Source organism: Tamandua tetradactyla, chromosome 13 (assembly GCF_023851605.1).
Source record: "Tamandua tetradactyla isolate mTamTet1 chromosome 13, mTamTet1.pri, whole genome shotgun sequence".
NCBI lineage: Eukaryota > Metazoa > Chordata > Mammalia > Pilosa > Myrmecophagidae > Tamandua > Tamandua tetradactyla.
Genome location: NC_135339.1, coordinates 84453731 through 84479035, shown reverse-complemented (window position 1 = coordinate 84479035; position 25305 = coordinate 84453731). Strand labels below are relative to the sequence as shown.

Genomic DNA, 25305 nt, shown 5'->3' with positions numbered 1-25305 from the left:
CCCAGGTTTTCTTATACCCATGCTGTGAGAGAATTCAAGGGTACAGCACAGCATAGAGTAAACAGATTGCATATTTATGAGGTACGCATGTGACAGAACACAGGGGCACTCTCAAATACAGGGGTGAGAAAGTCAAGAGGCCTCTACCAATACTTTTTAAATATCAGCCCACCATAGTCTTGGATGTTTCCAGGTATTATATTAAGCCATACATAATTACAAGCCCTTGTTTCCGTTCTGGGCTCTATGTGTTTGGATCCTTATAAGTGATCTATCCAGACAGGTTGATTTAGATTGTGTGTTACAGAAGATTTAGATTCTAGGCCCAATAAACCTCTCTGCCTTTGGTCTCCTACATGCACTATCATCCTTTACCTTGTATTCTGATTTACCTTAGTCCCAACCAAATTCTGTTCACTTTTATCTCTAATTGAAGGCTGACTTCTTTTTTGGTTACTTTAATTGTTGTTATATGTAGCAGTGCTAACTTTGAGAGCTACAGAACTCCAGCCCTGAGTCTTAGGTGTCACAGAGGTTCCCAAAGTTCCAGGGAAATACCCGCTTATACACATATAGCACAACATCTCAGAATCTAGGAATATATTTACAACTCTTGAATGAGTGTGACTGCTATAAGAACATACAATCTAGGCTCCAGTTTTCTTTTAAATATTTTCTAAAAGAGACCATACCATATTTGTTCTTTTGTTTCTGGCTAATTTTGCACTACATAATGTCCCCAAGGTTCATTCACTTCATTACATGCCTCACGACTTTGTTACGTGTATGCCTCATGACTTCGTTCCTTTTTGTAACCGTACAATATTCCATCATGTGTATACAACAGTTTGCCATTCTCCTCCTCAGTCATTGTACTTTTTAGCCCCCTACATCTTTACCAGTGTCATAATAGTGAAACTATACCATACAGTTTATAGTTTTGTATCTAGCTTTCTTCAGCATTATGTCCTCAAGTTTCATCCATGTTGTCATATGTTACAAGACTTAATTTCGTCTTACTGATTCATAATTTTCCATCGTATGTGTATTAGTTAGGGTTCTCTAGAGAAACAGAATCAACAGGGAACACTCGCAAATATGAAATTTATTGAAGTGTCTCACGTGATCGTGGGAATGCAGAGTCCAAAATCAGCAGGGCAGGCTGTGAAGCCGATGACGCCGATGGAGGGTCTGGACGAACTCCACAGGAGAGGCTCGCCATCCAAAGCAGGAATAGAACCTGTCTCTTCTGAATCCTTCTTGAAAGGCTTCCTGTGATTAGATTAACCATCATTCATTGCCGAAGACACTCCCCTTTGGCTTATTACAAATGGAATCAGCTGTGGATGCAGCTGACATGATCATGATCTAATTCTATGAAATGTCCTCATTGCAACAGACAGGCCAGCACTTGCCCAACCAAACAGGTACCACAACTTGGTCAAGTTGACACATGTCCCTGACCATGACAGTACATATATACCACATTTTGTTTATCCACTAGTCTATTAATGGACACTTGGATTGTGTCCATCTTTTGGCAGTTGTAGTGCCACTGTGAATATCAGTGTGCAAATGTCTGTTTGTGCCAGTGCTTTCGGTTCTGAGTGTAGACCAAGGGGTACTATTGACAGGTCATAGAGCAACTCGATATTTAATTTTCTGAGGAACCACCAAACTATCTTCCACAGTGGCTGTACCATTATACATATCCACCCACAATGAATAAATGTTCCAATTTCTCTATATCCTCCACAACATTTGTAGTTTTCTGTTTGTTTAATAGCAGCCATTCTTATAGGTATGATGTGATATCTCACTGTAATTTTGATTTGCATTTCCCTTACAGCTAATGAAGATGAGCATCACTTCATGTGCTTTTTGCCGTTTGTATTGTTCTTCAGAAAAAATCTGTTCATGTCCTTTGCCTGTTTTATAATTGAGTTGTTTCCTCTTTTGTTGATTTGTATACTTTGTTTACATACAAAGTATATCAAACCTTTCTCCAATATGTGGTTTCCAGTGGTCACTTAAATATCCTGTAAGTCTCAGGGCTTACATTTATAAGATGGTTTTCACAAAATTCAGTAATGTATACCAAATTGTTTTATTTCTCATAACATAGTTGGAGCAGTCTAGTTTCTTAGATAGATGAGTAGGCTTCAAGTCTATTAGCAGTTTAGAGTATTGGTGTCAGTTCCGGTGTTGTAATTCTAATAGGTTGATACCCTGTCCTATTTTCTTTTCTTTAATGTTTCTGTTTGATCATCTTCCCTAGTCTTTAAACTGTATCTGTTTCTAGGGAATAGTAATGACTTTTTAAAAGAGCAGTGCTATATATGTAACAGTGAATACTAAAACTGGCTTTTGACATAATTTATTATAGTTGGTGGATGTCCTTAATGATATAAAGATGTGTTTATTGCTGAAACAACATTTTAACTACAGTAGTAGAAATTATAAAAATCACCAATATCTCTTGCACTGTAGCAAACCCATTGTATTTGGTCGTTTTGGTCATTGAACTTTATCACCTGGCTGAGGTAGAGTTTGAAGGGTTGTCCACTATAAAGTTACTCATTTTTCCCTCTTTCTCTGCTGTACTCTTTGGAAAGAAGGAAATGATTATGTGTACCCCATACCTAAGGAGTGGGAAATTATGCTCCCCCTGCTTTAGAGTGGTGTCTATATCAATCATTGGGCATTCTTCTGCATTTTCCTCCATTTATTAATTTATTGAGTCATCTATATCAATATGGACTCGTGGATATTTATTTTGCACTTTGGGCTATGGTTCAGTACTACTTTATTCATTTTATTGATCAAATTGTTCTAGTTTTTGCTGTTGTAAGCTGTTTCTGTTGGTTGCTTTGCTCCTTTGACACATTCCCATCAGTGTGCTTTTTTTTTTTTCTTTTTGAGCATTTCATTATTTTCTGGCATTATAAGGTACAGTGGTCTCATTTTATATTTTCTACCTTGTTCCTAGAATGAGCCACTTCTCCAAGAAGCCTTGCCTCCTTTATTGGAGGGGAAAATTAAAAACCAAGGTCTGGGCTCTAAATGTGCTCGTTGCTATTGTGGTGTCATTTATTTGAAGCCCTCTCAACTGATGGGGCAAGGAAATATATGTGCGTATACTGGCCTGTGTATATATACATATCTATAAATATTTCTGTAGTTAACCATCAAGGTATTAAGCTAAACATGAGTTCTTACTGATGTCTTCAATTCTAATCCATTAGCACATGAATTATTCTGGCCTCGTCCCTTGCTTATTTGTAAACAGTCTCACTCAACAGCAAGAAGCCTGGCTCCCGCCATCCATCTTTTTCCTTAATTGTTCCATTCCACAGCTATTGTACAACAGTTATATGCAAAATAGGGTTATTTTGCTTTTAACCCTATAGACTTCATCATTTCCAAAGTTACCTAGGTGAGCACCTTTCCTCAACCTCCTTCGGTAACTGTGTCTCATATCATTGAATTCAGCATACATTTCTTCCTAGGATCCCTCAACCCTGAAATGATTTTTTTTTCTAATTTGCACACTGTATTGTAAAGTCTAATGGGTTTTGCTAAAAGCATTAATGTTATGTATCCACCATACAGAATAGTTTCGCTGCCCTCAAAGTCCATGTTTATTCTTCTCTCTCCTCTGCCAAACCCCTGGCAAATACTAATGTTTTTACCATCTCTATAGTTTTGCCTTTTACAGAATGTCACATAATTGTAATCATATGGCCTGTAATCTTTTTAGACTGGCTTCTTTTACTTGGCAGTTTTCTTTTAAACTTCCTTTGTTTTTTTTTTTGTGTGTGTGTGTGTGTGGTTTTTTTGTGAAGAATACTATTTTTTTAATTTTAATGCAATTGTATTGATATATAGTATATATTCACATACCATGTAATCACCCGAAGTGTACAGTCAGTGGTTCACAGTTTTGTCATATAGCTGTGCATTCATCACAATCAAATTTTTAAATTTTTTTGTGAAAAGTAAAATAAATACAAAAAAGCAATAAATTTCAAAGCACACTGCAACGCTTAGTTGTAGAACATATTTCGGAGTTTGGTATGGGTTATAATTCCACAAATTTAGGTTTTTCCTGCTAGCTGCTCCAAGATGCTGGAGACTAAAAGAAATATCAGATAATGATTCAGCATTCATACTCATTTGTTAATCCCTTCCTTCTCTGTATAACTCCACCATCTTCTTTGATCTTTCTCCTACTCATTAGGGTTATTTAGGCTAAACCCATTCTAACTTTTTCATGTTGAAAGGGGCTGTCAGTAATAGCCCTAGTTGATGTTCTGGAGAGGCTGGCCCCACTGCCTTTCAGGACTTATCTGGCCTAGGAACCTATCTGGAGGGTGTAGGTTTCTGGAAAGTAACCCTAGTGCAGGGAACCTTTGTAGAACCTCAGATAAAGCTCTAGGTATTCTTTAGGTTTGGCAGTAATGGTTTTTGTTAGGGTTTGGCAAATTATGATAGGTAGCAATGTTTAACTGAAGCTTGCATTAGAGTGACCTCTAAAATAGCCTCTTGACTCTATTTATACTCTCTCAGCCGCTAATAACCTTATTTGTTACACTTCTTTTCCCCTTTTTTGTCAGGGTGGCATTGTCAGTCCCATGGTTCCAGGGCCAGGCTCATCCCTGGAGTCATATCCCATGTTACCAGGGAAATTTTCACCCCTGGATATTATGTTCTACATAAGGGTTAGGGTGATGATTTCATTTTCAATTTGAGCTTACAGAGAGAGAGGCCACATCTGAGCAACAAAAGAGGTCCCCTGGAAGTAAATTTTAGGCATAACTATAGGTAGGCTTAACTTCTCTGCTGTATGAATAAACTTCACAAAAGCAAGCCTTAAGATCAAGGGCTTGGTCTTTTGACTTGGGAGTCCCTAATATTTGGCACAGTATTAGGGGTATCCCCTGTGGTAAAGTTTAATAATTTCCTATTTTCCCCCCATTCCTCAAGGAACTTTGCCAATATTTTTTGATTACCTGCTTAAAATACTCTGAAATATATCTGAGCTTTACATTAAACTATACAGGATTACAGGCCCTCATTCCCATTCTGGGCTCCCTGTATTTGTGTTGTTTAAAGTGATTTTATTTGTTCATTTATTTATTTAGTTATCATTTATTACATGGGCAGGCACTGGTAATTGAACTCAGGTCTCTGGCATGGCAGGCGAAAGCTTTGCCTGCTGAGTCACCATGGCCCCTTTTGTGTTGTTTAAATGATCTATCCAGACAGGTTGGTTAGATTGTGCACTACAGAAAATTTAGGTTCTGGACAAAATATATCTTTCTTCCTTTGGTCTCATAGGGTAGATGAAGTTCTAAAATACAGACAAGGTCTTCTTTATCCTTGTATACTGAATTATCTTAATCCCGATCTGATCAGCTTCATTCTTTTCCCTAAATACCAGGTTATACATATATAGCACAGCCTTTCAAAATCTAGAAATAACAGTTAACACTCCGAACTAAATGTAACGTCTATAAGAGCTTACATATGATGGAATATTATGTTCCTTCATGTCTTTTTGTGGTTTGATAGCTCATTTCTTTTTATCACCAAATGATATTCCATTATATGGATTTACCACAGTTTGTCTATTTACCTATTGAAAAATATCTTCGTTGCTTTCAGTTTTGGTCGAATATGAATAAAGCTGCTATATTAAACATTTATTTGTAACTTTGGGGGTTTTGTGTGGACATAAGTTTTCAAATCAGTTAGGTAAATACTTAGGTGTTGAGTTACTGGATCATATGGTAAGACTATATTTAGCTGTGTAAGAAACTGCCAAACTTTTCCCAAGTAACTACCATTTTTTATCAGCAGTGATTGTGAGTTCTTGTTTTGTCACATCCTTGCCACCATTGTCATTGCTAGTTTTTTATATTTTAGGTGCTATCTTGTTTTTTTTTTTTATTAATTAAAAAAAGAATTAACAAAACAATTAGAAATCATTCCAATCTACATGTACAATCAGTAATTCTTAATAACATCACATAGTTGCATATTCATCATTTCTTAGTACATTTGCATCGATTTAGAAAAAGAAATAAAAAGACAACAGAATAAGAATTAAAACAATAATAGAAAGAAAAAGAAAAAAAAAAAAACAAAAAACCTATACCTCACATGCAGCTTCATTCAGTGTTTTAACATAATTGCATTACAATTGGGTAGTATTGTGCTGTCCATTTCTGAGTTTTTATATCCAGTCCCGTTGTACAGTCTGTATCCCTTCAGCTCCAATTATCCCTTCTCTTTTTTTTTTTTTTTGTTAATTAACGGAAAAAAAGAAATTAACCCAACATTTAGAGATCATACCATTCTACATATCCAATCATTAATTCTTAACATCATCACATAGATGCATGATCATCATTTCTTAGTACATATGCATTGGTTTAGAAGAACTAGCAACATAACCGAAAAAGATATAGAATGTTAATATAGAGAAAAAAATAAAAGTAACAATAGTAAAATCAAAACAAAACAAAACAAAACAAAACAAAAACCTATAGCTCAGATGCAGCTTCATTCAGTGTTTTAACATGATTACTTTACAATCAGGTATTATTGTGCTGTCCATTTTTGAGTTTTTGTATCTAGTTCTGTTATACCATCTGTATCCCTTCAACTCCAATTGGCCATTATCTTACCCTGTTTCTACATCCTGCTGGACTCTGTTATCAAGGACATATTCCAAATTTATTCTCGAATGTCTGTTCACATCAGTGGGACCATACAGTATTTGTCCTTTAGTTTTTGGCTAGACTCACTCAGCATAATGTTCTCTAGGTCCATCCATGTTATTACATGCTTTATAAGTTTATCCTGTCTTAAAGCTGCATAGTATTCCATCGTATGTATATACCACAGTTTGTTTAGCCACTCTTCTGTTGATGGAGATTTCGGCTGTTTCCATCTCTTTGCAATTGTAAATAACGCTGCTATAAACATTGGTGTACAAATGGCCATTTGTGTCTTTGCCCTTAAGTCCTTTGAGTAGATTCCCAGCAATGGTATTGCTGGGTCGTATGGCAATTCTATATTCAGCTTTCTGAGGAACCGCCAAACTGCCTTCCACAGTGGTTGCACCATTTGACATTCCCACCAACAGTGGATAAGTGTGCCTCTTTCTCCGCATCCTCTCCAGCACTTGTCATTTTCTGTTTTGTTGATAATGGGCCATTCTGGTGGGTGTGAGATGATATCTCATTGTGGTTTTGATTTGCATTTCTCTAATGGCCAGGGACATTGAGCATCTCTTCATGTGCCTTTTGGCCATTTGTATTTCCTCTTCTGATAGGTGTCTGTTCAAGTCTTTTTCCCATTTTGTAATTGGGTTGGCTGTCTTTTTGTTGTTGAGATGAACAATCTCTTTATAAATTCTGGATACTAGACCTTTATCTGATATATCATTTCCAAATATTGTCTCCCATTGTGAAGGCTGTCTTTCTACTTTCTTGATGAAGTTCTTTGATGCACAAAAGTGTTTAATTTTGAGGAGTTCCCATTTATTTATTTCCTTCTTCATTGCTCTTGCTTTAGGTTTAAGGTCCATAAAACCACCTCCAGTTGTAAGATCCATAAGATATCTCCCAACATTTTCCTCTAACTGTTTTATGGTCTTAGACCTAATGTTTAGATCTTTGATCCATTTTGAGTTAACTTTTGTATAGGGTGTGAGAGATGGGTCTTCTTTCATTCTTTTGCATATGGATATCCAGTTCTCTAGGCACCATTTATTGAAGAGACTGCTCTGTCCCAGGTGAGTTGGCTTGACTGCCTTATCAAAGATCAAATGTCCATAAATGAGAGGGTCTATATCTGAGCACTCTATTCGATTCCATTGGTCGATATATCTATCTTTATGCCAATACCATGCTGTTTTGACCACTGTGGCTTCATAATATGCCTTAAAGTCAGGCAGTGTGAGACCTCCAGCTTCGTTTTTTTTCCTCAAGATGTTTTTAGCAATTCGGGGCACCCTGCCCTTCCAGATAAGTTTGCTTATTGGTTTTTCTATTTCTGAAAAATAAGTTGTTGGGATTTTGATTGGTATTGCATTGAATCTGTAAATCAATTTAGGTAGGATTGGCATCTTAACTATATTTAGTCTTCCAATCCATGAACCCGGTATGCCCTTCCATCTATTTAGGTCTTCTGTGATTTCTTTTAGCAGTTTTTTGTAGTTTTCTTTATATAGGTTTTTTGTCTCTTTAGTTAAATTTATTCCTAGGTATTTTATTCTTTTAGTTGCAATTTTAAATGGGATTCGTTTCTTGATTTCCCCCTCAGCTTGTTCATTACTAGTGTATAGAAATGCTACAGATTTTTGAATGTTGATCTTGTAACCTGCTACTTTGCTGTACTCATTTATTAGCTCTAGTAGTTTTGTTGTGGATTTTTCCGGGTTTTCGACGTATAGTATCATATCGTCTGCAAACAGTGATAGTTTTACTTCTTCCTTTCCAATTTTGATGCCTTGTATTTCTTTTTCTTGTCTAATTGCTCTGGCTAGAACCTCCAACACAATGTTGTATAATAGTGGTGATAGTGGACATCCTTGTCTTGTTCCTGATCTTAGGGGGAAAGTTTTCAATTTTTCCCCATTGAGGATGATATTAGCTGTGGGTTTTTCATATATTCCCTCTATCATTTTAAGGAAGTTCCCTTGTATTCCTATCTTTTGAAGTGTTTTCAACAGGAAAGGATGTTGAATCTTGTCGAATGCCTTCTCTACATCAATTGAGATGATCATGTGATTTTTCTGCTTTGATTTGTTGATATGGTGTATTACATTAATTGATTTTCTTATGTTGAACCATCCTTGCATACCTGGGATGAATCCTACTTGGTCATGATGTATAATTCTTTTAATGTGTTGTTGGATACGATTTGCTAGAATTTTATTGAGGATTTTTGCATCTGTATTCATTAGAGAGATTGGTCTGTAGTTTTCTTTTTTTGTAATATCTTTGCCTGGTTTTGGTATGAGGGTGATGTTGGCTTCATAGAATGAATTAGGCAGTTTTCCCTCCACTTCGATTTTTTTGAAGAGTTTGAGGAGAGTTGGTACTAATTCTTTCTGGAATGTTTGGTAGAATTCACATGTGAAGCCATCTGGTCCTGGACTTTTCTTTTTAGGAAGCTTTTGAATGACTAATTCAATTTCTTTACTTGTGATTGGTTTGTTGAGGTCATCTATGTCTTCTTGAGTCAAAGTTGGTTGTTCATGTCTTTCCAGGAACCCGTCCATTTCATCTACATTGTTGTATTTATTAGCGTAAAGTTGTTCATAGTATCCTGTTATTACCTCCTTTATTTCTGTGAGGTCAGTAGTTATGTCTCCTCTTCCATTTCTGATTTTATTTATTTGCATCCTCTCTCTTCTTCTTTTTGTCAATCTTGATAGGGGCCCATCAATCTTATTGATTTTCTCATAGAACCAACTTCTGGTCTTATTGATTTTCTCTACTGTTTTCATATTTTCAATTTCATTTATTTCTGCTCTGATCTTTGTTATTTCTTTCCTTTTGCTTGCTTTGGGATTAGTTTGCTGTTCTTTCTCCAGTTCTTCCAATTGAACAGTTAATTCCTGCATTTTTGCCTTTTCTTCTTTTCTGATATAGGCATTTAGGGCAATAAATTTCCCTCTTAGCACTGCCTTTGCTGCATCCCATAAGTTTTGATATGTTGTGTTTTCATTTTCTTTTGCCTCGAGGTATTTACTAATTTCTCTTGCAATTTCTTCTTTGACCCACTCGTTGTTTAAGAGTGTGTTGTTGAGCCTCCAGGTATTTGTGAATTTCCTGGCATTCCGCCTATTATTGATTTCCAACTTCATTCCTTTATGATCCGAGAAAGTGTTGTGTATGATTTCAATCTTTTTAAATTTGTTAAGACTTGCTTTGTGAGCCAGCATATGGTCTATCTTTGAGAATGATCCATGAGCACTTGAGAAAAAGGTGTATCCTGCTGTTGTGGGATGTAATGTCCTATAAATGTCTGTTAAGTCTAGCTCCTTTATAGTAATATTCAGATTCTCTATTTCTTTATTGATCCTCTGTCTAGATGTTCTGTCCATTGATGAGAGTGGTGAATTGAAGTCTCCAACTATTATGGTATTTGTGTCTATTTCCCTTTTCAGTGTTTGCAGTGTATTCCTCACGTATTTTGGGGCATTCTGATTCGGTGCGTAAATATTTATGATTGTTATGTCTTCTTGTTGAATTGTTCCTTTTATTAGTATATAGTGTCCTTCTTTGTCTCTTTTAACTGTTTTACATTTGAAGTCTAATTTGTTGGATATTAGTATAGCCACTCCTGCTCTTTTCTGGTTGTTATTTGCATGAAATATCTTTTCCCAACCTTTCACTTTCAACCTATGTTTATCTTTGGGTCTAAGATGTGTTTCCTGTAGACAGCATATAGAAGGATCCTGTTTTTTAATCCGTTCTGCCAGTCTATGTCTTTTGATTGGGGAATTCAGTCCATTAACATTTAGTGTTATTACTGTTTGGATAATATTTTCCTCTACCATTTTGCCTTTTGTATTATATATATCATATCTGACTTTCCTTCTTTCTACACTCTTCTCCATACCCCTCTCTTCTGTCTTTTCGGTTCTGACTCTAGTGCTCCCTTTAGTATTTCTTGCAGAGCTGGTCTCTTGGTCACAAATTCTCTCAGTGACTTTTTGTCTGAGAATGTTTTAATTTCTCCCTCATTTTTGAAGGACAATTTTTCTGGATATAGAAGTCTTGGTTGGCAGTTTTTCTCTTTTAGTAATTTAAATATATCATCCCACTGTCTTCTAGCCTCCATGGTTTCTGCTGAGAAATCTACACATAGTCTTATTGGGTTTCCCTTGTATGTGATGGATTGTTTTTCTCTTGCTGCTTTCAAGATCCTCTCTTTCTCTTTGACCTCTGACATTCTAACTAGTAAGTGTCTTGGAAACGCCTATTTGGGTCTAATCTCTTTGGAATGCGCTGCACTTCTTGGATCTGTAATTTTAGGTCTTTCATAAGAGTTGGGAAATTTTCAGTGAAAATTTCTTCCATTAGTTTTTCTCCTCCTTTTCCCTTCTCTTCTCCTTCTGGGACACCCACAACACGTATATTTGTGCGGTTCATATTGTCCTTGAGTTCCCTGATACCCTGTTCAAATTTTTCCCCATTCTTTTCCCGATAGTTTCTGTTTGTTTTTGGAATTCAGATGTTCCATCCTCCAAATCACTAATTCTATCTTCTGTCTCTTTGAATCTATCATTGTAGGTATCCATTGTTTTTTCTATCTTTTCTACTTTGTCCTTCACTTCCATAAGTTCTGTGATTTGTTTTTTCAGTTTTTCTATTTCTTCTTTATGTTCAGCCCATGTCTTCTTCATGTCCTCCCTCCATTTATCGATTTCGTTTTTGAAAAGGTTTTCCATTTCTGTTCGTATATTTAGCATTAGTTGTCTCAGCTCCTGTATCTCATTTGAACTATTGGTTTGTTCCTTTGACTGGGCCATATTTTCAATTTTTTGAGCATGATCCGTTATCTTCTGTTGGCGTCTGCGCATTTAGACAGATTTCCCTGGGTATTGGATCCAAAAGTTTGGAAGATTTTTCTGTGAAATCTCTGGGTTCTGTTTTTCTTATCCTGCCCAGTAGGTGGCGCTCGTGGCACACGTTTGTCTGCGGGTCCCACCAGTAAAAGATGCTGTGGGATCTTAAACTTTGGAAAACTCTTGCCGTCCGGTGGGTTCGCTAGCCGAAGCGGCTTGAGCCGGCCCGGAGTCCGAACGCAGGGAGGGTTGCTGGTCGCCGCAGCCCGGGAAAGAGCCTGTCCGAATTTCCTAGTCGGCCCTGGGCGACAAGCGTGGCGGGAGGGCGCCAGCGGCAGCAGCCCGCCCGAGAGAGTGCACGTTCCCCGGGAGTCACGGGTTTGGAAGGGGCCTCCCCCACCCGTCACCGTTCTCCACGGCCTGGGGATTTCCAATCCAATTCTCTCAGTTGGTCCGGGGGGCTGCGCGTGGTGTGGGCCCCAGCCGCCTTGGTTTCAGGGGACCGCCTCTCCAATTCTCCCAGCCGGCCCGGGAAGGGGGAAGGGAGTAACTCCGGCCGCTTGCCGCCCCGCCCAGTGAGGCCCGCGCGCCTCGGCGATCTCACCCGAGCTGCTTCTCTCAGCCAGCCAGCCGTTCCAGGATGGGGTACGCTGTCTTTTTTTATCTCTGTTGTGGCTTTGGGCGCTTTCTGTATCATTTCTACTCCCCTAGTAGCTGTCCTGGAGAAGAAACTAAGATCCGCGCGTCTTACTAAGCCACCATCTTCCAGAGAGTCTCCCGCTATCTTGTTTTAATTTGTAGTTTCCTAATGACAAATGATGTTGAGTGTCTGTTCATATCTTATTGCCATCTGAATATCTTCTTTAGAGATGTGTCTGTCCAGATTTCCATCCACTTTTTCATTGCATTATTTATGTCTTGTTTGCTAGTTTTGAGAGTTTTGTAGATACAAATTCTTTCTCAAATATGTGTTTTAAGAATATTTTCTGTCAGTCTGTGATTTGTCTTTTCACTCTCTTAGCAGTGTCTTTCCCCAAGCAGAAGCTTTTAATGTAAAACAAAAACATCCAGTTTGTCATTTTTCTCTTTCCCAGATAGAAAGCAGTAGCACTGGATGGTGCTTTTGATCTTGTATCTAAAAACTCATTGCCAAGCCAAAGGTCACTTAAATTTTCTTCTGTCTTATCCTTTATAAATCTTATTGTTTTGCATTTTACATTTTAGTCTTTGATCCATTTTGAGTTCATTTTTGTGACAGATGTATAAATTGTGTATAAATTGATTTTTTTTTTTTTTTTTTTGCACGCTGGCACCCAATTGTCCTAGCACCATTTTTTATAATAGCTATCTTTTCTCTATTGTGTTGCCTTTACTTCTTTGTCAAATACTAGTTGACGTTATTATCTGAGTCTGTTTCTAAGCATTCTATGCCCTTCCACTGATCTAGGTGTCTGTTGTTTTGCCAGTACTATGCAGTCTTTATTACTGTAGCTTTGTAATAGGTCTTGAAGTCAGGTAGTGCCTGATTTTGTTCTTCGTTATTGTTTTGACTAATCTGGGTCTTTTGCTCTTTGATATAAACCTTAAAATCAGTTTGTTTGATGTGTATAAAGTTGTTTGCTGGCATTTTGATTGGTATTGTGCTGAATCTGTGTATCATGTTGGGAAGAATTGACATCTTAACAGTGTTGAGTCTGTCCATGAACATGGATTATCTTTCCATTTATATAGTTCTCCTCTGATTCCTTTACTCAGTGGTTTGTAGCTTTCCACATTTAGATTGTATATATTTTTTTCTTTTAGATTTAAATCTAGTATTTCATTGTTTGGGTGCTATGGTAAAAAAAAAATCATGTTTTAAATATCAAATTCCATGCATTGCTGGTATGTAGGAAGCAACTGACTTCTGTTTATTAATCCTGTATCCTGCAACCTTTCTTATTAGTTGTAGGAGTTCTTTTGTTGATTCTTTGCAATTTTCTGCATATATAACAATCCTACAATCTGTGAAAAAAAAAACAATTTTATTTCTTCCTTTCCAATCTCTGTACCTTTTATTTCCTTTTCTTGTCTTGTTGCACTAGATAGGACTTTCAGTACCCCACTGAATAGGAGTGGTGAGAGGGGGTTTCTTGCTCTGTTCCTGATTTGGGGGATAAAGAATCCACTTTCTTGCCATTGAAAGTGATATTAGCTGACGATTTATTATAGATCTTCTTTATTGAATATGTTTCTAGTTTGCTGGGAGCTTTTAATCATGAATGGCTGTTGAATTTTGTCAAATGCTTTTTCTGTGTCGAACACTATAATCATGTCATTTTTCTTCTTTAGCTTGTTGGTGGTGGTGGATTACATTGCTTTTTCAAGGTCGAACCAGCCATGCCTACCTGAGATAAATTTCAGTTGGTCATGGTGTATAATTCTTTGTATACATTTATGAATTTGATTTGCTACTATTTTTTAACCTTTTAAACTGTGTAATATAACATGCAAATATAATATAATATATTTTGTAATATAATATACAAAGCAAAGAGAGAAAAAAGCAATAATTTTCAAAGCACTCTTCAGCAAGCCGTTACAGGACAGATCCCAGAGTTTGTCATGGGCCACCATACTATCATCTCAGATATTCCTTCTAACTGCTCCAGAACATTGGAGGCTAGAAGGAATATATATATTTTTTATCATTATGATTGACTTTTTTTCCTTTTTTGTGAAAAATAACATATATACAAAAAAGCAATACATTTCAAAGCACAGTGTAATGGTTAGTTGTGGAACAGATTTCAGAGTTTGGTGTCGGTTACAATTCCATAATTTTAGGTTTTTACTTCTAGCTGCTCTAAGGTACTGGAGACTAAAAGAAATACCAATATAGTGATTCTGATTTGCTAGTATTTTGTTGAGGACTTTTGCATCTGTGTTCAAGAGAAATATTGGTCTATAGGCTTCCTTTCTTGTATGTGTTTGTTTATCTGACTTTGGTATTAGCAATTCTGCTCTATTTTTCCTCACTCTCTTCTAGTTTTTGCCAGTAAACATTCACTATCACTTCGACTGGGAAAATATTATTTAGTTTTTTGTATTTGTTTGCTTGTTTGTTAATCTATAACATCTATTCATTCTCTAAGAAAGCATTTTTCATAATTGTCATTGTATGATTATTTAAGAATAGTTACATTTAAATTCGCTTTGAATTTTAAAATGAGATATATGACTCATCTAGCTGTATTTACAGAAAGATGGGCATACTCTGAAATCTCTAGATTTCTTTGTGGAATTGCATTTACATTAAGTTAATGATGAGGAAATAACTTTATTTTCCAAATGTGTTTGATATGGAGAAATGTCATAACCCTTTTAACTTTTTTAGGAATTTTTGCCTAGAAAAAAATTGGAAAATATGCCTTGTCAATGCAAAGGTGGTCACAGAACAAGGTCACAGAGAAAAAGCTCTTCTTTTTCACTTAGGCTTTCCTTTTATGTTCTCTTTCTTTCTTTCTCTCCCACACTGTTTCTTTTCCAACCTCTGTGTGAAACAGAATTATACAATTATCCTATAAAATGTTATATTTCTTCTGTCGAATTTGGAAGCAAATGAGTTGGAAAAAATTAAATTGATTTATCTTTTTCATTCTTTTGTTGGGTCAAAGTTCCTATAAATAAAAAGTTTTGCAGCTTAACATAAAATCTGATCAGGGAAGAAGAACTTACCAGAGAAAAATAAAACTATAATACATTGACTTTTTAAAGATTTTTACTATAAAATAAAAATGGCAAACTATTTGTGTTTATGTGTGTACTTTTTTATAGGCTGAGAATCCCCCTAATGGACCAGACTGTGGTTATGGCTCCTTTCACCAGCAGTACTGGCTTGATGGAAGGATCATTGCTGTGGGGGTGATTGATATCCTTCCATACTGTGTGTCGTCGGTATATTTGTATTACGATCCTGATTATTCATATCTGTCTTTGGGTGTCTACTCTGCACTACGGTAAGATTGCTTTTGGAAATTGTAATGGGTCAGATAAAACTTCAAATCATTGTTCATTTGATTATATTTTCATTATCTAACAATACAAATCTTATTACATAGTAGATATAATATTTTGTTGCTCTGGCTTTGAAGGTATCCATCTAGTCCAGTGTATAATAAATTGTTGTACTTGTGGGATGTTTTTATTGTACTGCCCCCTTCTGAACCACTACCTTAAATGTTGTATACACTTACTTTTTTCATGTCATTGCTATCATATGTTTTTTCATTATTAATTAAAAGTTAAAAGATCTGGTGTAAGTACAGAACAGGACTGGGAGCCGCTGGCTGTCACCTTGACTCTATGACACTTATCGAAAGATGATTCCCTTTTTAAGTCCATGACTTCAAATATATGCAACACAACTCAGACCTTTGTAAGTGCATTATCCTAGTGGTGAAAAGGTTTTTTTTTAATTCTATAAAAATATTTTTCTTTATTTTTATTCCTGCTCGTTTGTATATATATGTGGTAGAGGGGAGATGGCAGGTTGAGAATTATTTTTCTTTCGTTCACCTGGGAGCTTGACTCTTATTTTTCTCCTTCATTATTACCGTGTCATTTATCTCTTTAGTGTTTCCCAGTCTTTATGCCTAATTTCACATAGTTCAAGTTAACAATCGGATATACTTCTTAATTATTTATTTTAATTATTAAATATATTCCATTTTCTTAATTATAAAAGTCAAGAGCTGATATTCCTTCTTTTTTAAAAAATATTTTTATTGAGAAATCTTCACACAATACAGTTCATACATGGTGTATAATCTATGGCTCACAGTATCACCACATAGTTATGTATCCATCATGATGATCATTTTTAAAACATTTGCATTACTCCAGGAAAATCTCATACATCCATACCCCTTACCCTCCCTGTCATTGACCATCAGTATTTCAGTCTACCTAATTTTTTACCCTTTATCGCCCCCCCACATTGTTTATTTATGTTTTATCCTTATTATTTTACTTATCTGTCCATACCGTGGATAAAAGGAGCATTGGACACAAGGTTTTCACAATCACACAGTCACATTGTAAAAACTATATTGTTATACAGTTGTCTTCAAGAATCAAGGCTACTAGAACACAGCTCAACAGTTTCAGGAATTTCCCTCCATCCTCTCCAATACACCATAAATTAAAAAGGGATATATATATATATATATATATAATGCATAAGTATAACCTCTTGACTCTGAATTCTCTCAGCCACTGAAACTTTTATTTTGTCTCTTTTCTCTTCCCCTCATTTTGAACAAGAAGGCTTTCTTAGTCCCATGATGCTGGTTTCCATCTCATACCAGGAGTTCTGTCTCATGTTGCCAGGGAAATTTATACCCCTTATTCTAGTTTGCTAACTGCCGGAATGCAATATACCAGAAATGGAACAGCTTTTAAAAAGGGAAATTTAATAAGTTACTAGTTTACAATTTTAAGGCTATGAAATTGTCCAAATTAAAGCAAGTCTTATAGAAATGTCCAATCTAAGGCATCCGAAGAAAGGTACCTTGGTTTGAGAAGGCTGATGATGTAGTATTTCTCTCTCAGCTGGAAGGGCACATGGCAAACATGACAGCATCTGCCAGCTTTCTCTCCAGGCCTCTTGTTTCATGAAGCTTCCTGGGGGGTGCTTTCCTTCTTCATCTCCAAAGGTCGCTGGCTGGTGGACTCCGTGGTTCTCTCATCTTTCTGTCGTGACTCTGCAGTTCTCTCCTTGTTTTGTCATCATTCTCTGCTTTGTGGTTTTTGAGCATTTTCTGCTCTCTCAGAATCTCCAGCTTTCTCCAAAATGTTTCCTTTTTTATAGGATTCCTGTAAACTAAACAAGACCCACCCGAATGGGTCGAGTCACGTCTTCAAGTAATAAAGTTTAATAACCACAATTGATTGAGTCACATCTCCATGGAGATAATCAAGTTTCCAACCTATAGTGCTGAATAGGGATTAAAAGAAACTCTTGCTCCCACAGGATTGATTAGGATTAAAACATGGCTTTTCTAAGATATATAAATCCTTTCAAACCAGCCCACCCCCTTAATCAACAATTTTATTTTTTTTAAATATCTCATCCTTCTTGGAATAGCTAAAAGTAAAAATCTGAAATTGTGGCATTGTAACCCATACCAAACTCTGAAATCTGTTCTACAACTAATTGTTGTGGTATGTTTTCAGATGTATTGCTTTTTTGTATATATGTTATTTTTCACAATTAAAAAGGGAAAAAAACACAAAGCAAACAGAGGAAAGACAATAATAAAATAAGCATAAATCAATGATATAGAAAAAATATATATCTCATCCATAATTGATGATTTATGTTGTTGTTTCGTGGCTCACAATGTAAAGTTCTTCATCTTTTTTGTGTGTGTGCATGGTCTGGAAATCGAACCCAGGTCTCCCGCATGGAAGGCAAGCATTCTACCACTGAACCACCCATGCACCTTCATCTTGATATTTTTGACCTGACTTTTCTTATAATACCAAATTATAGCAAATGCAGTTTCATATTTCTGATACCTTCAGTAATCCCTTATTTTTCTTGTATATTTAATTGCATTTTTTAAATAAAGTAATTTGAAAGCATTCATGGCTTTTGTTCTCACTAAAATTAGAACAGATAATTTAAAGCATTCACATTTTGCAACTTTAGAAGTTTATTTTTGTCCACATTATATAACTTCAGAAGTTTATTTCAGAAAACATGTTTCCTTTTTACCAAAATCAGCCAATACTTGAAAATTATTGCTATTTCTTTTTGTGTATTTATAATGTGTAGCTATAGATTTTTCTTGACTTCTCAGATGGGCATTAAGAATGATATTTATTTTCTATGTAATCTGTTCCAGTTTATATATGAAACATTAAACTAAAAGAAGGTTTAGAAATCCTACAATGTTTGAGGTAGAAAATAATTAGTTTCTTGCAGAATCAGAAAGAGTGCAGCTTAATCACTTGGTATGTTTCTTGAAAGTCTTAGACCTGGAGAGCTTTCTTTAACTGAAGAGCCTGATAACATAGAAGCTGTCGCAGTTAGTTGAGGGAAAAATTGCCTTTGCACTGTCTCTTGTCACTTCCTTTTAGTGCTCTTGAGAGTATGTGTAACTGACTTTATAAGAGAAGAAAACACCTGGAAGATTGACATTTTGGAGGTTTTTTTTTTTGGAAGTGTATGGCCTGGGAAGATATTGACATTTTGAAGCAAAATTGGGTAGAGTAGGTTACAGGTTGCCTATTTCATCATTGATTTTAATGTATTTCAGTGAAACCTAATTTGATGGTTTTTCCTCAATTTCTTTGGTTTCATAAACAATCCTACAATCAATTCAAAGTTTATTGTTTTAGATATTGATGTATTCTAGTGGGCACATTAAAAATGTTTGAATTGGGGATTATGAGTATTGCTTTTATTCATATATTTTTAGCAAGTTGCTTTTTAAAAATGTAATTAATTTGTTTAACAAATATTTATTGACTACAATGTATATTACCTGGCATTGTTTATAGAACTAAGTAAGGCAGAGAAAGTTTCTAGTTTTGTCAGAGCAGTCATACATTAGAAAATCAACAGCATAATTTTACGTATTCCATAGCACTGTGATGAAAATAAAATCAGTAATGGTGGCAGGCATGAGGCCTGAATTGTATAGGGTGATCAGGAATGACTTCTGTGAAGAGTAGCATTTGAGGAGAGGAAAAGGAAAGGAGCCAGTCATGTAAAAATCTGAGGGTAGCAAGTCCAAGTATCCTGAGATATGACATTTGTTTGGCCATTTAGAATAAAGGAAAGCCAGACTAGGGTCTGGAGAAGGATGTATAGCGTGCTAGTCAAGGAGCACAGAGAGGTTGATGGCCTTGGTGAGGAGGGGTAGACCTTGTAGGTCAAGGTAGAGAGCTTAGATCTTGTCTAAGTGTGATACCAACCCAAAGCAGGTGTGTGTAAGAGGTTATCCAATCTGCATAGCATTGTAAAAGAACACTTTAGTTGCTGTGTGGGGATTATAGACGGGCAGGGAAACCAGTTAAGAGGTGTCGTAGTCATCCAGATGAACCATAAATGGTGCATTGAACAGAAATATCCAAGGTGGAGGTGGTGAGAAGTGGACAGATTGAGGGTATATTGTGGAAATCAAGCCAATAGGACTGCTAATGAATTGGACATGGGGGTGAGAAAAAAGAACATTTAAACATGACTCATAAGTTTAGGGCCCAAACAACTGGGGGACCGATGATAAAGTTCACTTCGATGGGCAGGACTCAGGCAAAGGAGTCCCATCCGACTGTGGCTGGGACATTCCTTGTTAGAGTTATATGGTCCTGTATTTGTTTATATTAGCACAGGCCTTCCTCATTTTGAACCTTGGAAATGGATTGGTTCTCGGAATAGTAGGACTTTTTCTGTGATAGCCTAATATTGTTTAGTTTGTTTGGATTTAGAAATACTCTCATTTTAAAGATGAATTTTTAAGGTAATGACCCTTCAAAGATTTAAATTTCAAACTGCAAAAATAGTAGAATATTGGGCAGTGCAATGGTGGCTCTGTGGCAGAATTTTTGCCTGCCATGCTGGAGACTGGGTTCAATTCCTGGTGCCTGCTCATGCAAGAAAAATTATAATAATAATAGAATATTGAATTTAAAAATTAATTTCTCCATGAATTTCAAGCATTTTTGCTACCAAAAAAAAAAGGAAAGGAAGAAAGAAAAGAAAGACTGAGAAACAAACAAAACGAATAATTTTTCTCATTCCTTAGAAATATATTGAAGTTTCACTTAAAACTCTTAAATGCCACTAATCACTCATCTGGGCAAGTAGGATGATATTCTGTGCCAAGATTTATCCAAGTACAAAATAAAGCTACATCAAACATAGGCATTGCAGTAAAGATGGTGACAATTTCTTTATTCAAGTAATCCTTGCCTATGCTAACAAATAGAAAAATTGCGATAAGATATGATTTTTCCCCTTTAGTTTTAGGAAAAAGATATATTAAAGTAGCATCTAGATATAGGAAGGATTTATGTACCATAAACTGCTGAAAGTATTTTCATATAATTGGTCATATTAATTATTCTCTAGTATTTTTAGTTTTCTTTCTGAAATGTATTAACTTTTGTATTTTCTTAAAGTATTCTGTACTGTTTTTAACTTGGTAAGCCAGATTCTTTGAGAACCTCAAGGCATATGAATTAAGTCATATTAACTAGATCCCTTTAGTTTTATATGATTTGAATTTTAGAATAATGAATTGTAAAACTTGGAACTTAAGTGCATTTGCTCAAATAATTTAGTTTTATTGCTGTGTCTGTAATAAAAATCATCTTATAGTGCTTTTAAAATAGTTTTTCTTTCAAGGCCTAGATTTTTTTGATAGCTTAATATCAGATTTCATCAAATTTTTTGTCATTGAATTACATAATTCTCTGAATGTTGGAACCAGAATTAACTGTACCTTATTCCTTTTTCTTCTTTTGGCAGAGAAATTGCTTTTACTAGGCAACTTCATGAGAAAACATCTCAACTCAGCTACTATTATATGGGTTTCTACATTCATTCATGTCCCAAAATGAAATATAAGGTAAAATTGATTTTATTTCACGTGTCTGCTATAGTTTAGAGTATTGAAAATTAGTACTTTAGTAAGTACTTCATAGTTTTTATCTTAAACTTTTTTGTACATTTCTGGTATAGATAATACATTATTATCAATTCTAAATGCCTCTTAAACTTCTCACGAAACCCATGTATTCATTGCCTAGTTTGTTCCCTGCCTAGAACAGTACCTGCCGCATTAAATACATATTTAAATGATACTTAAATACATATTTGTTTAATGAATTAATCTGTATAAATTAACTGAATATATAAAAATCCCAGTTAGTCTGGAACTTTCAGTAGGACCACACTTCCTGCAGTAAGCCAACTAAGAATCTTCTCTTTGTCTGGGCATCTTAATCTGTTCTCCCGTCAGACCTCATTCTTTCTCTCTCCGTTCAGTAGTTTTCTTTATACCCAGTCACAGACCAGAAAAACTGGAGCTCTGTGTAAGCAGCAACAAGATGTTTCAGTATTTGCAATAATACCGTATTTGTTTGCAATGTTTTCATTTTAGAAAAAATGAATCTTAAATAAAATATTTATCCTGGGGTACAGGATTCATTTTCATCCATGGAAAGTACAAATGAGTTATTAAGTATGTCTCTGCTGCCTCAGAAGTTAGGCTTTCTGTAATGAGAACCACAGTCTTTGCCATGTAATCCCTTGTATTATTGTTAGATTTAAATATATTTCAGAATTTTCCTTTGAAAAAAAACAAGGTTTTACCTTTTCTGGCTCTTTTTAACAAAACTCCTTAATGTTTTCTAAGTGTCAGTTGCCCCTGTAAAAGCTTTGGAAAATCTAGCACAGTGAAAGGAATTAATGCTCCATTTCCCACCTACCGTAACAATGACCAAAAATTAAAACAAGTCAGTACATCTGGTAAGTGGATTTAGAAGGAGGTAGGGTTTACTAAAACCTGAGGTGAAAGAGGAAAGGGTTTACGTAAGAAATTGAATTTGACCAAAAGGAAGCAGATGTCTAAGAAAGGTGGATCTTATAGGGAAATACATTTCAAGGAAAGGAGCATGACAAATAGGATTCATAGATGGCAGTACCCATGACATACACAGAGAACAAAGGGTTACCAGAGGGTCACTACAATGGTTCTCAAAAGCTAATCTAAAGCATTTAAGCAGTTGGGCATGGTGGATGCTTTTAGAGCCAAGAATATGGCATGTGTAAATAAAAATATATAAATATGTTCATATGTGTAAATAGTTTTTAAAATTATGGAAATTGTAAAGTGTATGCAAGATTGAAAAGAAAATTGTACTCAAACCCTTATGTACTCTACCCAGTTTAAACAATTTTCACTGCATCTTATTGCATCTATTCTTTACCCCCAGTCCCAGCTCCATCCCCCTTTGATAAAACTTATTTTGAAACAAAAACAAGATATCATTTCATCTGCAAATATTTTAGTATGTATTTATAAAAGATAAGAGCACTTTGAAAACATAACCAAAATGCAATCATCACACCTAAAAAAGTATTAACAATATTTCTAAATGCCATCTGTTCTCTAGTCAGTGTTCATATTTCCTCAGTTGTCTCATAATCTCTTTTTTTTTTTTACTATTGGTTTGTTTACATTAGGACCCAAACAAGATCTGTACATTACATTTGGTTGATGTGTCTTTTAAATCTCTTTATTCCATAAATTCTCATTCCTTTTTTTTTTTTTTGCGAGTAAACAGTGTACAAGATTTGGTGTATTAATTTGTAAGCTGCCAGAAGGCAGTATACCAGAACTGAAATGACTTTTAAAAAGGGGAATTTAATAAGTTACAGGTTTATACTCCTAAGCCTGTAAAAATGTCCAAACTAAGGGCATCTAAGGAAAGATACCTTAATTCAAGGAAGGCCAATGGATCAGGAATACGTCTGTCAATTTGATAGTCACCTGGTAGTCCCTTGCTCCTGGGCTTTGTTGCTTTTAGTTGTGTTCCTTTGGGGGTTCCTCAATTTGCATCTCTGGGGCTGGCTTTTATTTCTTGACTTCCCTTGGCTCTCTCCAGGTTCTGACCTGCTTAACACCTCATGGCAATGTCTGCTGGGTTCCAGGCATCTCCAGGCATCTGTGTCTCTGTTCCTTCAGTGTTGACATCTGTGTTAGATATACTCTGAAGTTTTTGTCAGCTCTGTTGTTTCCTAGGTTTCTTTAAAGTATCTCCCTTTAAAAGACTCTAGTAATCTAATCAAGACTCACCTGGATTTAGTAGAGTCACATCTCCATCTAATCAAAAGATCACACCCACAATTGGGTCTGTCACACTTCTGTGGAGACAATCTAATCAGAAGTTTCTAACCTACAGTATTGAATCAGGATTAAAAGATATGGCTGCTCCTTCAAGATTCGATCAGGATTAAAACATGGCTTTTCTGGAGTACGTAATATTTTCAAACTGTCACATTTGGCAATTAACTAAATGTGGGAATAATCCAGAATGGTTCCAACGCTTTGAGGTTAAGTACTAAGTGGCTGGGAAAGTGAGTATTCTATTGTCAGAAATTGTGGATTCCTTTTTTTTTCTTTGTATGCTGTATGGCAGGGTCACATTTCATTATTTTTCGATGTGAGTATCCTATTATTGCAGCACCATTTGTTGAATTTTTGTTTGTTTCTTTAATTTTTGTTTGTTTTGCTTGTTTATTTTTTGGCAAGTGCATGGACTGGAAATTGAACCCGAGTATCCCGCATGGCAGGCAAGAAATTCTATCACTGGAACTACCCTTGTACCCGCTAGAAATTGTGCATTCTAGAACATGAAATGGCTTTGAGGGAAGGATGCTGACATGGTACCATGGTAGTCTGGTTGAGGTGTTCTGTTGGCATTTGGAGGTTCTCTTTTGCTCAGATTTAAGTGTACCTTGTAGATAACTTCTGAATTTGATTTTCAAGAATTTCTGTGATGCCTGAATTACTAATTTACTTGGTAAGCTGATATGTATGTTTTCTGCAGAAGGAAAAAGCATGAGCATTTTTATTTTTGTACAAAAAATATGTATTTGATATTATTTTCCTTAGTGTTTGCTCATTCTAGTTAATTTCAGTGGAACCAGCTCTAAATTAATTCAACAATACAAATAAAAATCAAAGAAAACTAGTCATTCTATATTCATCTTCCTCTAATGTAGCGCTTGTGTTTAAGCCATTGTAAACAGAAGTATTTTCATCTCAGATTTGCAAGGATTGTGATTTTAACTCCCTTCTTTAGTAAGCATTATAGTCTCACAACATATTCATTGGCACATTTTTCCTTATGCATAAGCTAAATCCTAAATTACTCTTTATTCCCATTTCTCCTTTTTTTAATCTAGTGGAAATGTTGAACATAGGCTTCATCATCCCTTTTCTCTTCATGAAGACTTAAATCACACCTTTGTTGACTCTAGTCTGGGGTAAATATTTTATTATGTTCTTTAGTCTCCTTCCTAGGTATAGCTCTGCTTGGAAAATGTAACTCTTTCCCATATCTAGTAAGATTTTAAATAAGTCCTCTATTCTCCTTGATCTGTATCTGTTGTATCTAACCTAAATCTGTTAGAATTATAGCTTCAGAACCCTCACTATTTTTAAAATCCAGTTGCATAAGTGGAACCCCCATTCCTGCTTGCCTTCTGGCTTATTTCATTCATTAAATACTTACTGAGCTTCTCCTGGAAATAGAGCCAGTGAACCATACAAGATTTGTGTTCTCATGGAACTTATATTTTAGTACAGAAGACAAATATCAAAACGAATAAAAACTATTAAATGGTCAGAGACGGCCTCTCAGAGGAGTAGTATTTAGGCTGAAATTTGAATGACAAGAAGTCAACTCATGGGAAGATTTGGAACGGTTGTGGGTAGGTGCATTTCAGGAATAGACCAAGGGAATGCTATGTAGCCTTGCTCAGTTCAGTGGATTTGGGGCCTTGTCAAAGATCAGTTGACCATAGATTTTTGTGATCTATATCTGCACTCTTAATTCAATTCCACTGGTCTATACTGCTGTCTTTGGGCCAGTGCCATGCTGTTTTGATCACTGTGGCTTTATAATAAGCTTTAAAATCAGGAAATGTTAATCCT

At 35.7% G+C, this 25305-nt stretch overlaps 1 protein-coding gene across 25 annotated transcripts in view; it reads left to right on the top strand.

The window, feature by feature from the left end:
- Positions 1-25305, top strand: part of ATE1 (arginyltransferase 1) — a 248009-nt gene that overhangs the window by 87064 nt on the left and 135640 nt on the right. For 23 of the 25 annotated variants that reach the window (XM_077126243.1, XM_077126241.1, XM_077126240.1 and 20 more), the window contains 2 exons: positions 15407-15588; positions 21111-21210. The exons of the other annotated variants lie outside the window; for them this stretch is intronic. In XM_077126243.1, coding sequence (XP_076982358.1) covers positions 15407-15588; positions 21111-21210 — 282 coding nt within the window. The remainder of the gene's footprint in view (positions 1-15406; positions 15589-21110; positions 21211-25305) is intronic. 25 annotated transcript variants of the gene reach the window in all.